The sequence below is a fragment of the Entamoeba invadens genome (assembly GCF_000330505.1).
Source record: "Entamoeba invadens IP1 unplaced genomic scaffold scaff_1105074725199, whole genome shotgun sequence".
Taxonomy (NCBI): Eukaryota; Evosea; order Mastigamoebida; family Endamoebidae; genus Entamoeba; species Entamoeba invadens.
The window spans coordinates 614,696-629,361 of NW_004440113.1; the positions used below are offsets into that span (position 1 = coordinate 614,696).

General features: G+C 36.9%; 8 protein-coding genes across 8 annotated transcripts; 6 read left to right on the forward strand and 2 right to left on the reverse strand.

Moving 5' to 3' along the window:
* Window positions 1-388: 388 nt before the first annotated feature.
* Window positions 389-1,570, forward strand: EIN_096800 (hypothetical protein; the record flags this gene model as incomplete). The annotated part of the gene is made up of 1 exon (XM_004254136.1): window positions 389-1,570. The coding sequence occupies one exon, from the start codon at window positions 389-391 to the stop codon at window positions 1,568-1,570; it is 1,182 nt and encodes a 393-aa protein (XP_004254184.1).
* A 69-nt stretch (window positions 1,571-1,639) lies between these two features.
* On the reverse strand, window positions 1,640-4,875 carry EIN_096810 (hypothetical protein; the record flags this gene model as incomplete). The annotated part of the gene is made up of 2 exons (XM_004254137.1): window positions 1,640-1,868; window positions 1,907-4,875. The coding sequence occupies 2 exons, from the start codon at window positions 4,873-4,875 to the stop codon at window positions 1,640-1,642; spliced, it is 3,198 nt and encodes a 1,065-aa protein (XP_004254185.1).
* A 174-nt stretch (window positions 4,876-5,049) lies between these two features.
* Window positions 5,050-5,556, forward strand: EIN_096820 (hypothetical protein; the record flags this gene model as incomplete). The annotated part of the gene is made up of 1 exon (XM_004254138.1): window positions 5,050-5,556. One exon carries the CDS (start codon window positions 5,050-5,052, stop codon window positions 5,554-5,556), a length of 507 nt encoding a protein of 168 aa, XP_004254186.1.
* Window positions 5,557-5,833: 277 nt separating this feature from the next.
* EIN_096830 (hypothetical protein) lies at window positions 5,834-6,727 on the forward strand (the record flags this gene model as incomplete). The annotated part of the gene is made up of 1 exon (XM_004254139.1): window positions 5,834-6,727. One exon carries the CDS (start codon window positions 5,834-5,836, stop codon window positions 6,725-6,727), a length of 894 nt encoding a protein of 297 aa, XP_004254187.1.
* A 194-nt stretch (window positions 6,728-6,921) lies between these two features.
* EIN_096840 (hypothetical protein) lies at window positions 6,922-7,595 on the forward strand (the record flags this gene model as incomplete). The annotated part of the gene is made up of 2 exons (XM_004254140.1): window positions 6,922-7,229; window positions 7,361-7,595. 2 exons carry the CDS (start codon window positions 6,922-6,924, stop codon window positions 7,593-7,595), a joined length of 543 nt encoding a protein of 180 aa, XP_004254188.1.
* A 318-nt stretch (window positions 7,596-7,913) lies between these two features.
* Window positions 7,914-11,690, reverse strand: EIN_096850 (chromodomain helicase hrp1, putative; the record flags this gene model as incomplete). The annotated part of the gene is made up of 2 exons (XM_004254141.1): window positions 7,914-9,920; window positions 9,993-11,690. 2 exons carry the CDS (start codon window positions 11,688-11,690, stop codon window positions 7,914-7,916), a joined length of 3,705 nt encoding a protein of 1,234 aa, XP_004254189.1.
* A 1,006-nt stretch (window positions 11,691-12,696) lies between these two features.
* Window positions 12,697-13,266, forward strand: EIN_096860 (hypothetical protein; the record flags this gene model as incomplete). Its single annotated transcript, XM_004254142.1, has 1 exon — window positions 12,697-13,266. One exon carries the CDS (start codon window positions 12,697-12,699, stop codon window positions 13,264-13,266), a length of 570 nt encoding a protein of 189 aa, XP_004254190.1.
* A 197-nt stretch (window positions 13,267-13,463) lies between these two features.
* On the forward strand, window positions 13,464-14,609 carry EIN_096870 (chitotriosidase-1 precursor, putative; the record flags this gene model as incomplete). Its single annotated transcript, XM_004254143.1, has 1 exon — window positions 13,464-14,609. One exon carries the CDS (start codon window positions 13,464-13,466, stop codon window positions 14,607-14,609), a length of 1,146 nt encoding a protein of 381 aa, XP_004254191.1.
* Window positions 14,610-14,666: the final 57 nt, after the last annotated feature.

The window sequence follows — 14,666 nt, forward strand, 5'->3', positions numbered from 1 at the left end:
CAACTCAAATCAAAAACTATTTAAAAAATATAAAAGAATTTAATTTATTAATTTAAATACTATAATTATTAAAATTAATTAAATTATTAATTGAATAAAAGCAAACGACAAAATTATTTACTTAATTTCCATTTTCACTTTTTCTCGATCACATTCACGATCCAAATTAATCAAAATGAAATGCCTAAATAATCAGGACAATAACCCTAATTGCAAAATCGACGAAAATTGGTGAAAACAATCTTAAATTGTCTCCAAACACTATAAATAAAATGACAAAAAACATTTTGTGTTCTTCATCGAAAACCAGTTTGCAAGCAAAAAATACTCAAAACATCAAACCAAGAAAATACACAGAAAACATAAAACTGTGAACTCTCATTTTTTCATGAGTGATTCAGATTGCCCCTGCCTACAAAAGACTTTTTTTACAACTGAGCCTCAGCCCATGTTATTTGCGTATTGTAAAATCATGATCAAGGGTGTCGAGTTAATCGAAGGTCGCATCAACTCGCGCAATTTAATTCGGTACGCCACCGCTTATGGGTTTCTCAAAGAGATGATCATCTCACTCGCTCGAATTGAGATAAACTCGACACCACCCGCTTCCTTTATCTTTCGTGGGAACTCCGCGTTCACTCGGCTCTTTTTTTATTACTTAGAGTCCTCCACACAAGACTTTTTAGAGGCCGTTATAGGAAGTGTCGTAGCAAAAATGATCGACGACCCAAAACTCTATTTTGAGTCGATAGACCCAACACAGTCCGACAATGAAAATTTGTTGTTTGAGAATTTAGATAGCGTCACTGCTGTAATGGACGTCTTAGGAAAATTATTGTTGTCAAACTTCAATAAAATCCCGTTACAGGTCGTCGGGATATTACGGGACATCTTGTTCGAGGTGAAAAAAAAGGACCCCAATTTGACCGTTCGTTATAATACGTACAAAACAGTCTTCTTCTTACGGTACTTATTCATCGCTCTTAACAACGCAAAACAATACGTCCCAGTACAACTCGCACACGAACTCCCACAAATCGCTGAACAAATTAAAACCATTGTCAGGTTCGGACAGATGATTGTCAACGGAAGAAGCTCGCAAGACCAATTATCGGAATATGTCATTCAAGCGTGCAGTGGATTTTGTCAGTCGATGAGACTTGTGTTTAACGAAATATGTCAGTGCGAACCTCTGCGGCCTAAAGAGGTTGTGGGCATCAACTTTAATATCCAGAAACAAGTCTCGTTCGAATTGTTCAACTCGATTAAACCATTTTTGTCGAAATTTAAGACGGAACTCGACGCTATGGGGAAGTCAGAAGTGTTTGAGAAGGTCTTCACGTGCTCAAGGAAGAATGACAACTTCATTAGGAAGTTCGAACTTGGACCAATCATCGACTCGTCAACAAAAATGCATAGCTTTATGATGGAGAGGTTGCTCCTACTCCAAGAAGAAAACGAGGACTACGTCAGGAGGATCAAGGAGATTAAGTCGTCGATACAACGAACAACGACGATACTCAGTTTGGCAAATTCGAAAACACAACAACTCAATATCTCTAAACTATAAATGAATTTGATGAATGTTTGCGTTATTGCTGTGTTACCAATACACAACAACTCGAGAATAACAATACAATCATTTCAACCAATTCTCCAGCGAGGTGATTTTCGACTGGTCTTGTAATGAAAGAGAACTAATCACAGAGGAGATCATTTGTGGATTTGTGGTGGACCAATTGTCGAATGTGTCTTTCACCATACGTAACACATCTTTTGAAATAAGATTTCTGTTTTCAGGCACAAGGTATCGCACCAACATCGAGCAAAAGATTTTTAACACCTTTTCCGTATAAGTGATAAAAGTTCTATTTGTGAGTCGGTTGGAAATGAGCAAAAAACAAACTTTTGAAGAAGCAAACAAAACACCTTGAGGTTGTGACATGGATGGTCGACAAGGGGTTGTTGTGATAGCCACATATACGCATTTTCAATCGTAAAAATGCTCGAGCAATCAACCATCGCGATGCCATATATAACCGCCGCATACGTTTTGTTTTTCTGATTTCCATTTCTCGAGCCCATAATTTGTTCCAATTTTGCTTTCATGTCATAAGAGATACTCTTCATTGTGTATTTGTACAACACACCAGACAAAGTTGTTAAGTATACGTTCAGTGCTTGTTCGTCGTTTGTTTTCTCGATCGCTTTAATAACAAAGTTCCCCAGCATTTCGTGGTCTACAATTTCTGCCAAGGACAAATTACTTCCGATATACACCATCAACGGATCCAAATCACAGGCCCCTGGTTGTTCTGTCAAATTGCAATAGTTCATTACTGTATATTTTATAGTCTTTTTGGCGTACTTTGCGTACAACAAATTGCACTTCAAAAAGAGCATTTTGAAGAACGGGATGAGTGTGGTCAACACAAACTCTTCCAATGGAATTTTCTTAATGAAACAGTCCGTGTATTTCTTAAACCCATTTTCCTTCTCGTCTATCATATCGTTCAACATACAATAAATATCATCAAACACTTGTTCAACGGTTTTTTCGGTCAAAATGTTTTCCGGCCCCTTTTCAAGAGCTTTTGTCACCAAATTGATCATTTGTATTCTCTCATTTACCGCTACTTCTTGGCCCATGTGCATCATACAATTGGCGACTATCCCGTTGACAACTTCAGGCTTGTTTTGACATACATTCCAGTACTTATCAAGCCAATGCCCCAAAACGGCTATTGGCTGCATTCTTGCGTCGGCATTAACGTTATCCAACCCAATAATCATCACCATAAAAAACGAGGAAATATACTTCTTGACTCTGGCCTCGTTCTTTCTAACAAACTTTACAACAAAGTTAAACATGTTTTTCTTTTCTTTGTCGCGTGAAGCGTACACTTTGAAATTTTCGCCGGTCATAACGTTGCACCGCGAATGTAATTCGCTCGGGTCCGACGAGAACTCTGAGAGCACACTTTGCTCGTAATCGTCCTCAAAAAACTGCTCCTTTATTTTTGCTCGTTCCGCCTCGATGAGTGCGAGATTGCAAATCATTCTGTCAATCATATTTGACGAGATGCGTTTTGAGTTTTTCATGAAGTATGTTGTGGCAATTTCCAAAATCTCAAAACACGGCGACCAGTATTCAACGCCCTTGACAGTTAATATCCACTCCATTGATTCAACCAAAATTGCCTGACACTGAGCCTCTTGTGATTTGTATGTAGACGCAAATACCACAAGAAAGTTGATAATCATGCACCTTATTGTACATGAAGAATGACACGGTTCCGCCTCTCTCATGATGTTAGTAATTGTAACCATTAATAAACTATTACAGTTTTTGAGTAATTTGTATTTTAATAATTTTGTGAGAACATCCATACATCCATTAATCACAATGTCGGAACGAGTTGATTGAAGAGCGTCGAGAATATTGGTTATTAAGATGTAAAACAAATCATCCGTAAGTGGAACATCACAATCCAAAAGGGACATGAGGTGGTTGCATCCTCTTTGCTTCATCCGAGCAACAGTATCATGTAAAGCAAGATACCCAACCCTTATGTACTCGGAGAGATAGTCATCGTGGTTGCAATCGTTTCGAAAGATCCTCTGCATGATGATCATCGCGTCCTGACGATTCCGCACGACTTCGTCGGTACACATCGGTAATGTTATCTCCACCAAACCCTTGTAGTACTTCTTAAGAACAACGTTGGAATTTAATATGCCGTTGATCATTTGCAGAATGACCTGACGATCGGACCAACCCGAAGCATTCTTTACCAACATCTTCAACTTTGAAAAGACTTGAGATACACCAACCTTGTCAACCACCAAGCCGAACGTGTCTGTATGCAGTTTTAAAAAGGGACAAACCTCCCCTTCGTCTTTATTACAAAGCCACTCCTCGGTGTATTTGGGGACTTTCTTCATAATGAGAATGTAGCTTTCTAACAACTGTTGCCCGAGAGTTTTGTTCGTTTCAAGAAGTTTTGGAGAAATGTTGATACAACACATAATCAGCGAAATGGCTTTTTCGACCGTGGAGTAACTGAAGTTTTCGTTACCTGCAATGGTGACACTGAATGTGACAATGGTTTGGGTGTTAAGTCTAAACAAATCCGAATCGGAGTTTTTAATCTCGCTCAATGAATTAAAAACAGTGTGTTGGAGGATGAGTGGTGTTGAGGGTTTGAAACATTGTGAAATTAAGTTGAGATAATTTGGAATTAAAGAAACAAATTTTGGCGACAAAACCAACTTCGTGGCCAGCACATCGAGAAATTTGATCGAGAAAAATACCAGTTCTGGCATCTGTTTGTGTCCACTCTTCTGTAAATATACCAATGTTTTGTGGAGAGCCATGTTGTTGGAAAAATGGTAACTCAAACACTTTGTAATAGCGAAGGAAAATATTTGAAGTGCTGAAATGCGTTTGTTTTGCTGTTCGGCGCAAAACTGTTGGTGGAGAACAGGGTAGATTTTAGAACAAAAAACACTCTCGGAATGCAATATGGCTATAACGACTTCAATAGTCGCTTGGAAATCGGATATTAACACGTTTTCTTTGGACTTGACCCAGACTGCAATGAGTCTGTCTAAAACAGATGAATGGAAGGAGGGTTGTTTTTGTAGAAATACGTCACTTGTCAAAACGACAGTTCTGAACTGCGAAAGTACAAAGCGAGTTTCTGGTGCTCTCTCTTTTTTAAAAAAAGCGAAGTGTGCATCCACAACTTTAGTGACGTCTTTTCGTGTACAATCTTTGTAGATGGACATGTACGTCTTGTACTCAATGGAGGGTTGTTCTGTGTGCGAGAAGTTCATCAAAAATGTCTCCAAGTCATTGCCGACCCGTTCCATTCTATTTATTCAGTTTGTTATTTCCTTACTAGTTATTATATTCATATTTATTAGTAAATATATTAACAAATAAAAAACTATTTCAATACTATTTTATACTAGGAATGATATTTTTATGATTTTTGGAAAATCAAAAACACAATTTGATCTTAAAAATTGTATTATATTAGCGCAATGATCTTTTTAGTATTAGTTGTCCTTGCAAACGCAGGTATTTACAAAGAGGCGAAAGAGGAAGTGCAGGAGATGTTAGGCAAAGCGATATTGAACGAGAAGCCATGCGAAAAGAAAACTCCGCAGAACACCACAAACACCAAATTCGAGAAATTGACTGTAGACCTTAAAATGGAAGATATTCGTGAGAAAATGCGGAACACAAAGGTGATCGTCGAGGCTGAGAAACAAACTACACTTTCAATGGTTACTAACGGATACCGAAAATGCAAATATAACGTGACAATATCCGAGAAAAAACAAGTCGCGCCGTGCAAGAAGTTCTTAAACGACTACAAAAACAAACAACCAAAGTGGATGTCTAAAATCGACAAAACACTCGCTGATTATCCAAAAGACTTGACCAAATTGACTCCTCAACAAAAAGCCGAACTTGCACAGAAACTGATGGACGAGAAGTCCTTCAATGAAAAAGTCTCTTTCAAGAAACTCATTGAGAAGTTGTGAGCGTTTTATAACTAACTTTTGATCTCCGTCTTATTCACTTTCACTCGTCCTTGTATTATAATTATATAGTAAATTTATTATAATTTATAATTTGATTTGACCGAGAGAAATGGAGAATTAAATTATACTAATACATTAATTAAAAAAATATTAAAATAAAACACATTTTCTATGGAAGAAAATGTCATACAAAAACCAGAATAATAGTACATTTATAATAATAGAAACTACACAATATAAAAAGAACAAGAAAAAGTAACTCGAAAAAAACAAACGAATGAGAATTAATCAATGTTTGGTCTTATTCTCTACATTGGTGTTAATATTTTTAGTGGGACAACTCACCCTCTTTAGTCCAAGGCGACTTCTTGTGGACAATAAAAATTATGTTCGTGACAGCAATCTGAGCGACAACGAAGAAATGGAGAAGAGGAAGGACAATCTTCCGAAGGTGAATGAAACGGCGTATAACCCACTGATTCGTCCAATGACGTATCCCATCCCTTCTCCAAAAGAAGAAAAGAAATATAATATTGCGGTGTTACCACTTCCTGGAATGAGAGTTACACACACCCCAAAACACAGTCATATGAACTTCACGGTACTGAGTTATGATACCACTACTAAGAACAATTGGTGGCCATCTAAAGGGTATTACATCGGAATATTTGGATTTGAATATCAGACAGTCAATAAAGAGCAATACACATATCAACAATATCAAGAAGATATCACAATCAATCACTACCTCTTCGAAGCATCAAAGAATAAACAGCTCGCTCAATTCGACTACGTCTTCATCGCTCCAGCAACTATCCAATTCGACGCTAAAATGTCGGACGACCTCTACGAACTCATTAACCACGCTTCTCAACTCGACGAAGAAATTTGTTTCATACAGAGTTATATGACTAAAGAAGATAGAACAAAGGTCGGAATGGTTCAGAATCAATACCGTTTGAAGGTCGAGTGGCCTCTCTTCTCGTATCATAGTCTCTCGGGTATGATCATCCCACCTCCTTTAATGACTAAAATCACTTCATTTGCTATTACTGCTAATTACTTGAATAGGTATGACCTCCTCGCTCAACACTTTTGTGAGATCGTCGACCAACCTGTTATTGTCTCCCCTTTCAATATTTACAACTTACAGAAGAACAGCTATAACTAATGGATTTGATTAATTTTACTAGTATGTATTATCTATTTAACTATAATTAAACTATTCATGTAAATGTACTAATTATTAGTATTTGTTTACTTATTATTAAACTAGTTTGTGAAATGGATGAGTATGTATTATTAGATTAATTATAATTAAACTATAAATTGTTTGATGACTCATCAAGAACTTCGAAGGATCAAATGACACAAGAAGTTAAAGAGACGTGTGAGATGAAATTCCGAGCTTACGACAGCGTGACAAACAGTGTTCGTGTAGTCACAGTTTTGTTTCCCACTCCGGAGGTTTTCACTGAAAAACTGAATGAGGAACTTTTCCTAAGAAATACACAGCCGATCTCTAAAACAGAGTTTGACAATCAACTCAAAATATATTACGACGGCGTAAGGTCAAACGCTAGACTACAATATACTCAAAACGGTGATATCTCGCTCAAAATATCTGATAAGAAGTATGACCTCATCCAGAAAGGTAACACTTATACTGTCGTGTTTGTTTTTATTATTGTATTATATTTTATAATTAAATATACTATACAGTTTAATACAATTTACTATAAACAACACTTTTTTATAAATATAGTTTGTTTTATCATCAAAATATAGTACAATTCATTTCCAGTATTCCAAAGAAATTGTATGTAAGAGATTCAATTGAACATGAAAATCTCATGTCCGCATATCAGAACGTTTTGAAAGAGCGCGAAAGGTTAGACATATTTAGAGGAGACCAGATAAAGATATTTCCTGTAACACTTTCAAAAAGTTTTCTGGAGAGCGACGAAGAAGAACTTGAAAATGATGACCAAACTGAAAAAAGACTTCTTGACATCAAGAATGGGAAAGATGATGATTGATTAATTATAATATATTAACTATTCTTTGTTATTCCTTAATAAGATATAGTGTATTGGTGTATAATAATAATAGAGAGGTGCTCTTTATTGTATTATTATTATTAATACATTTTATTATATTTATCATCTATTCTTTTTTCATGAAATTATGATAAAAACGATTATTAAAGATTATAATAAAATTTACTAAAATGTATTATACAAATAATTAGTAGTTTAATAACATTTATATTATATTAAAACCATGTATAAGATTTCTATTGATATAGTTTCTTATAAAGAAGTAACTACCCATCAATAAAATCAAAGAAAACACAGTCAATCATCATCATCAGCTCTTTTCATCTTTTTCAAATACTTGTCAAGCCACGCGATGATTGACCTTCCCTGTCTATCGAGGTCTTTTGCGTTTGGAAATTCTTTCGGTAGTTTAACGACAAAATTAATCCCATCTTCGTCTTCACTTTCATCATCTTTGCCGTGGTCATCTTCTTCGTCTTGTTGCATCATTTCAGCAAAACACAACTTCTTGTCTTGTTGCAAATATTCTCCGCATGAAAATCCGTATTTGTAGATCCCAATGACAAGGTCCTTATCACAGTCGTTATTCCACCACTTTGTCAGTTGATTGAAGTTGCAGTTCTCGTTTGGGATCTCGATGAGTGCTTTAACAACGTCCGCAGAATTCTCAAACAGCGTCGACAGCCGATTAATGAATTTCAGTTTGTTTCCCCACGACTTCACGTTACTTGCTATCCACCGGAACTCGTCCTCAAGAGGATATTCCTCTATCTCACTGACCTCGCTCTCACGTTTCCCTTTCAACTCATAAAAGCACACCAACAGCTTCACAAAATACTTCTTCTCGAGATTTTGCTCAGAACAAGACCCAATGCAGTTCTGAAGAAAACGGACACTGATGACGTGCAGGTACTCCTGATTGACTTCTTCTCCTACACGCGCTCGGTCTCTGAGTATCGTCCAGTTGATTCGTCCATAGTCTATCACTGCATCGTACCACATCCGTTTATTCTCTTCACTCATCTCCTCCTTCACCTCTTTCTTCCTTTTCTTCTTCCCTATCTCAAGAACTATCTCTTCGTCTTTCGTTAACTCATCTCCTATCGTCGCACTCGATATCCGATTCACGGTGCTCCGTCGATATCGTGTAAATTTCAACCCCTCCAATCCTCCCTTCAATCTCTCCACCTCACTCGTCTCAAAGGATTCGGAATATTTCAATATGTCTTCAATCAACGCATTGAGGGCATCACGCTCACTACTGATCTTCCCTTTGCTCTCATACTCCCCAACTATCGTGTCAATATGCCCAAATATCTCTTTCATAAACTCATCTTTCTTCTCTTCCATCCACACTTTGCGTTTCTTCTCCGCACTTCTCCCACCACGTCCTTCAAAGATATCACTGAACTCTTTGCTCAATTCACTCACACTCATGTTCCGCGGTAGGACTTTCTCCCAGAAGTTCTTGTCATTCACATCAACAGCGTCCGCCTCGACTTGGAACGTCGCAGTCGAAAAAGAACCACCCGTCACACTGTCGCCTTTCCAAACAACCTTCGACGACCTCTTTTCAAGAATCTGTTCAATGTCTTCCTCACAAAACTTCGACGAAGACTCCTCATCATCTTTGAACACCCCATACGCTCCATACTTTAACAAACTCTCAATCTCCGCTTTACTCAACTGCGTTTTCTCTTTCGAGTCATTCGAAGACGTCACATTTGCAAGCACCGCCTGGTCCAACCCAAGTTTCTTTGACGCTCGTTCAAACATGTATCTCTCATACGTGTTCTTCGATACAAGTCGATACACCTTCACCTCCTTCTTCTGTCCAATACGATGACACCTCGCCTGCGCTTGTAAATCGTTTTGGGGGTTCCAGTCGCTGTCGTAGATGATAACGGTGTCCGCCTCACTCAAATTGATACCAAATCCTCCCGCTCGCGTGCATAAGAGAAACACAAATTTATTCATCTCGGGATTCATAAATCGATCAATCGCATTCTGTCGGTCCAGCGCTCGAATACTTCCATCAAGTCGTTCATACAAGTATCCTTTGTATTTCAAATATTTCTCGATGATATTCAGCACCTTTTTCAACTGACTAAATATCAACACTTTGTGTTTGTCTTCGTACAACTTCGGTAACAACTTGTCCAGTAACACAAGCTTCCCCGATGACTTAATAAGTTGTTTGAAGTATTCCTCGCTGTTCTCCGCAAACTGTGCAGTGTCCTTTTCCTCCACTCCACTAATTAAATAGGGGTGGTTACACACCTTTCTCAGTTGCATCATTAAATTCTATTGTATTAGTAAATTAATTCTATAATATAGTATTATACTATATTATACTATTTTTGAATAGATTCAAACCTGCAGATTTGGCATGTTACTTCCAACACACCCTTTATTCAGAAACTCTCGATTCTTTTCATACAGAGCTCGATAATATTGTTTCTGCACCATTGTCAGTTCTACTTCTATAACAGTCTCTTCCTTCGGGGGTATCGACTTCTCGACATCCGACTTGACTCTTCTCAGCAGAAACGGTTTAATGCTCTTTTGCAATTCAGTGACTTGTTCCGGGTTGTTATCGATATTCCCGTACATTTTATCAAACTCCTCCAACGACCCAAACTTTTTTGGTTCAATATAGTTGAGGAGTGTCCACAGTTCTCCCAAATTATTTTGTATAGGTGTTCCCGTCAACAAGATCTTGTGGTCTGTCTTCAACGAGCTTAACGTCTTGAGTAACTTCGAGTCTTTATTTTTGAGTCGTTGTGCCTCATCGATGACTACCACAAACCAGCTGATCTGTTGGAGATCTTCAAAATCTGCTATTAAAGTTTCGTAAGTCGTTACCATGACATTAAACTTCGTTTGATTTGTATTTTTATTCCCTTCTTCGTCCGTATAGAACCACTCATACTTCTTCACCAATTTCCTATTCTCTTTACTCCCCGAGTACAATATGACATTCAAATCAGTCCATTCCGAGATCTCTCGATGCCAGTGTTCTACCATTCCCAACGGCATTACTATTAAAAACGGTCCATGTAACTTCTGATACGAATGGAGATGCTCCAAAAACGTAACAACTTGGACTGTCTTCCCAAGCCCCATCTCATCAGCCAAAATACAACCTCTCCCTTTACACCAGTTATATACCATCCAATTATGCCCTTCTAATTGATACGATCGAAGCGTGTTATTGTTCTTATATACCGGTGATTCTATCTTCTTATTCCACACTCGCTCCTTTAACGGTTGGACAAATTGATAGTTGTTATACCGGTAATACTCCTCTATTTTACTCCCGTCATTCTCCGTTATCTCCTCCGTGTTCTCCCACGTCGCCTCGTTATACCCAAGTTTCTGCCACTTCACTAAACAGCGCGTTTTGTCTTTACTCATCGAGATGACTCGATCGATCGTCGTATACTCTTGAGGTATCATTTCCTCTTCTTCTTCCTTTTTCTTCTGAAGAAAGCGCTTGATCTTTTGTTTGTTCGCATTCACATTGCCGTCCATCGTCAGAAAGACATTCTCCGGTAACGTGTCGACGTGGAGGTACGACATCCCTCGCCACTTCACTAGAACAAATCTCTGGGAATTCTCCTCTTTGATGCCAATGATTTTGTCTAAGATCTTCGGTTGGCCGATACTATCGGGTATCCCATTCTCATACGTCTTTTCTTTCTTTTTTTTCTCAAGCGTTTCGTCAATGTCATCATCTTCATCTATTAAAGCAGAGGGCTGTCGACTTCGTTTTCTTAATTCATAATGCATCTCAGTCGGCTCTTCTTCCATTTCTTCTAGAACAGCATTCTTTCGTTTCGTCTTTGGCTTCGCAACCGGAACGGCCTTTGCCCGTTCGGAGTTGCCAAAGAAGGAAGGAAGCGCTTGACTCTCGCTTGACTTTTGTTTGAGTAATTGAGAGGGTGTGGCGTCAAGAGAGTGAAGAGAGATGGGAGCGAGATTGAGTGGGGTGGAAAGAGGGGGGAGTGAGAGTTTGGGCGCCTTTGACAATAATTGAGAGTTGGAAAGTGATGGGAGATTGTCGGGTTTCATTTTTTTGTGAATTTTGTGATTTTCTATTTTTTGTTTTTAGATTTTTTTCTCTTTTCGATGAGTTTTTGGCAGTAGAGTGTGTGGGTATGTGTTTGGCGATGCTTTGTGTTGAGGGGCGGTGCAGTGTCATTGTAAGCAATTTCAAACAGTAAATGATGAGAATTGGATCAGATACTTTTACTTGACAATTTCGAGTTAAGGAGAATGGAGATGATCTGAATTATGAAACGCAAATCAGATATTGACAATATGAAAACGTGATTACAAAGAGCGTAACGTGTCTGATTTATTTCATTATTTTATTTGCGTTATGATTTATTTATTAATTTATGAAGAGGAGAGATTGAAAAAATAAACTAAAAAACGCGGTTTTAAGGTGCTGTCGTTAATACTTGGTCTTACATCATCGTTATCACCGTTCCACCACACATTTCAATATTATTTATTACTCTTCTTGTTTTGTATGTTTATCCAATAAATCAAAAGTAAAACAACACTTTAAATTTTATTAACTCTTGATTTTTTTATATAATCTCTTGTTTTATATAATAATTTTAACTATACTTTTAATTGTTTTTATATATTATTATCAGTTTTTCATTAATTAATTTATATTTTTACTTATAAACTGTTTTGAACACATTTTTAAATACTAAAAAGTAATTCTTTTTTACTATTTTGAAAAAACACAAATTAAGTGTTATATATAACAAAAAAAATACTAATTTTTAGATTGTAATTTTTAGTAACATTATTAATACATTTTTTAGTAAAAATAAAATATTACTAAAATTGTTAGTTCGAATTATAAATAAAATTAACATATAGTTTATACTAATAAATTATTTTACTTAATAAAATATATAAACGTTATTATAATGTTAATACATTTTAATTATAATTATAAAATATTAATTTTTTAATTTAACAATTATAACATTTAAAAATATTAAACCATCAAAAAAAATGTGTTTATATCATCTAAAAAATCATTTTTTAAAAATCAATGCTTTTCTTTGTTTTTTTCATAACCGTGTTTTCGGCTGATGTAACGCCTGCTGGACAAAGCCAAAATACAACTCTTTCAAATTCCACAAAACTAACAAACGAAACCAACACGACACTCCCCAACATCCCACAAAACACAACCACTCCAATAACTCCCACAACAATTCCAGTTCCACAAGTTAACAAAACGAAACTCAATCCACCTCAATTTGTAACAGAACCAAAAGTTAAATCACTGGAACTTCCACCAAAAGGTGTCCCAATGGCTCAAGCCATTCGAGGTGTAATGCAACAGAAACAACTTAACCAACAGAAAAAAATCGTCCAAAACGAAACAAACAAAGTCGAAAAGAAAGCGAAAGAAGACAACACAAAAAATCTTGAACATAAAAAATTGGTGAAAAAACTCAAATCCGCAAAAAAACACAACAAAATTCTTGAGCAAAAACTCAAACTTGCTAAACTTTCCCAAAAGAACGAAAACGATGAGGAACAAAAATCAAAGCTCAGAAATAAAATCAAATCTCTCTACACCGAAATGACAACCAAAAAGCCAATCTTGTTGTAATCAAGTTCTTGATCTTCAAATTTTGATATTTAAAATGTTATTAATAACATTTTTTATTAATGTATTTTTTAACTATAAATATAATAAAACCAACTATACAATTTGATGAAAAGAAAGGGAATTAAAAAAGTTAAATGAGAAGGAAAGTGATGAAACACAATAAATAGCTCTTCCTATTTCCAAAACGAAAAATCAGAATGAGAATACTATTAGCGTGTATGTTGATGGTATCTATGGCCGAGCAAAAAGAGTATAAAGTGATTGGATACTTCTCTGCTTGGGCTCAATACCGTAATGGCCAATTGGGTAAATCGAATTTCCAGTTCCTTCCAAAACATATAGATCCAACGCAATACGACGTATTAAATTATGCGTTCGTAGGAATCGATAAAAATCAACAAATCACTTTTCTCGACGAAAATGACGGAACGACAATTCCTCAAGTTATCAATCTGAAGTCTCAAAATTCAAAACTAAAAATCTTTGCGTCAATTGGAGGGTGGGACTTTTCAAGTGAAAAGGCGACACGTGGCATCTTCTCAAAGTTGTCAAAATCTCGGGAGGAACGAGCGGCATTTATCAGGAACGCCGTTTCGTTCTGTCGGCGCTATAACTTCGATGGAATTGATATTGACTGGGAATACCCAGGCGATGAAGACAATGAAGGTTCCAAAGAAGACGTCAACAACTTTGCGGCTCTGATGAAGGAGTTTTATGAATACAAAATCAGTGAAGCCCAAAGCAGCGGAAAGGCCGAAATATTGTTATCTGCTGCGACGTCCTCGTCGAAGGAATTTTATGGGAATTACAAGCTGAGTGAGACGAGTAAATACGTTGATTGGTTCAACGTGATGACTTACGATTACCACGACTCGGACGATGACCGTGTTAATTCGCACACTCCGTTAAAATCGCTCAACAGCGGTTCTGAGTCGATTGAGACCACAATTAACGATTATGTCTCACAAGGAGTTCCCCTTGAAAAGATAATACTTGGCATTGCATTATATGGGCGGGGGTGGAGTTTAGAGACAATTGTTAATCACAATATTGGTGATAAAGCAATAGGACCAAGTAAACCAGGCGCTTATACACAAGAAGAGGGACTGATGGCAAACATCGAAATCGAAACGAGAACAGTTAACGAGAGATATGACCTGACGGCGGTGTGCAAGTATGGGTGGTACAGTAATCAGTGGTTTTCATTTGACGACGAAATCACAATTAAACTGAAGGCTAAATACGCCAAGGAAAGGCAACTTGGTGGGGTTATGTTTTGGGCAATTGACTTGGACCCAGAGATGAGGTATATCAAGCCTGTGATCGATGAGTTGAAAAACTAAACTCGAAGACACAAAATACTATACTTTAATTATAAATTAATTATAATTAAGCTATTA